Source organism: Drosophila grimshawi, unplaced genomic scaffold (assembly GCF_018153295.1).
Source record: "Drosophila grimshawi isolate 15287-2541.00 unplaced genomic scaffold, ASM1815329v1 contig_311, whole genome shotgun sequence".
NCBI classification, from domain to species: domain Eukaryota; kingdom Metazoa; phylum Arthropoda; class Insecta; order Diptera; family Drosophilidae; genus Drosophila; species Drosophila grimshawi.
This window is the reverse complement of record NW_025063098.1, coordinates 1,919,198-1,920,518: the sequence shown is the minus strand read 5'-3', so window position 1 is coordinate 1,920,518 and position 1,321 is coordinate 1,919,198. Positions and strand designations below refer to the sequence as shown.

The 1,321-nt window shown below is 33.9% G+C and overlaps 1 protein-coding gene across 1 annotated transcript; it reads right to left on the bottom strand.

Annotated features, from left to right (window-relative positions):
* Nucleotides 1–284: 284 nt before the first annotated feature.
* LOC6563484 lies at nt 285–1,030 on the bottom strand. Its single transcript, XM_001990612.2, has one exon. It carries the CDS (start codon nt 979–981, stop codon nt 439–441), a length of 543 nt encoding a protein of 180 aa, XP_001990648.1. The 5' UTR covers nt 982–1,030; the 3' UTR covers nt 285–438.
* Between the last annotated feature and the right edge of the window lie 291 nt (nt 1,031–1,321).

The window sequence follows — 1,321 nt, the reverse complement described above, 5'->3', positions numbered from 1 at the left end:
ATTTTCATATTGAATAAGAAACTACTATCCATAAAGCTGAGTCATCTTAGTTGAGTTGATTTCAATATTAAAATGTAATACTATAATATTCAGTGTCATCTGGTTGAAGGCGAATAAGTTTGTCACGCTAACAATTCATAGCAACATCAATTTCATAACATTTTGAATTATTTTTTGCTAATCTAAGATCTAACAGGATTCTTTTTCGCAACAATAAAACAAGTGATTTGATGATAGTCTTTCTTTATTTTATTAAATATTTTAACCAAATTAAAAGAGAGCATCTTGTCTGCATAACTATTTCAGAAACCCCCTTTTCCAACGACTTTTCCGACTTTGCCAACGATTTTTCTTTCCTGTCTTACATACATCAACCATATATATTCACAGCATACATTTATTAACATTAAAGACACAATTTTTGTAAGCCAATACGACTTATATTGATTTGAGGTAAACTGCTATAACTACGAGCAGGGAGAGAATTGGAATTGGAGAATTGCTCCTAGAGGCAGCCAGCCTGGGTAATTTTTTTTCTGTATACTGTAATATTCCATGATCCATGGCCACCTCATCCAGATCGATCGGCTCATTGCGACAGCTGTGCAACAGCTCGTTAAAATAACGTAGGGAGAAGTTCAAGCAGTGCATATCCGAATGAGTGAAATGCACTTTCGAAAAGTCTTTGACATTATTATTATTGTTTTTGCCAAGTATCTGAAATCGGTCTGGATCAACGGTAATCACATTAGAATTTACAATCTTCGATGCGTAGAATGACACTAGAATCACGTTTTGGTTCGAGTCACTGGAACGCCACACCGAATAGGGAACACCCTTTATCACACGCTCATCAGCCCAACGTAGTACCAGGTCCGAGTTGATCACACTCTTGCAGATCAGATTTAGTTCAATGTTGTTGGCAAAATCGCAACTCCCGCTGTTTTCTGCATAATTTGTAGCATAATTAGGGACAGACATGACACCTCCAAGCCATAGGCTTAAGTTAAACAAAATAAGCAATAGCTGCTTCATAACACAATTTGCTATCTGAAATCTAATTTATTGACAAAAAAATCGAGGAATTCAATGATACAAATCTAAAAAACTAAAGTTGTATATAATTTTATTTAATAATTCATGGAATCTTTACTGCTTAAATCCTGTTCGTGAATCTAAAACATTATTGCCTGTTAATTTAAGTTTAAACCATATTTGGTTGGTCTAACTTAAGAAATAAAGTTTGTCCACATTTACATTTTAATATATTTTTCTGTGCAGATATATTTATGCAGATGGGTAAAGCATGTGCTAAGAGTAT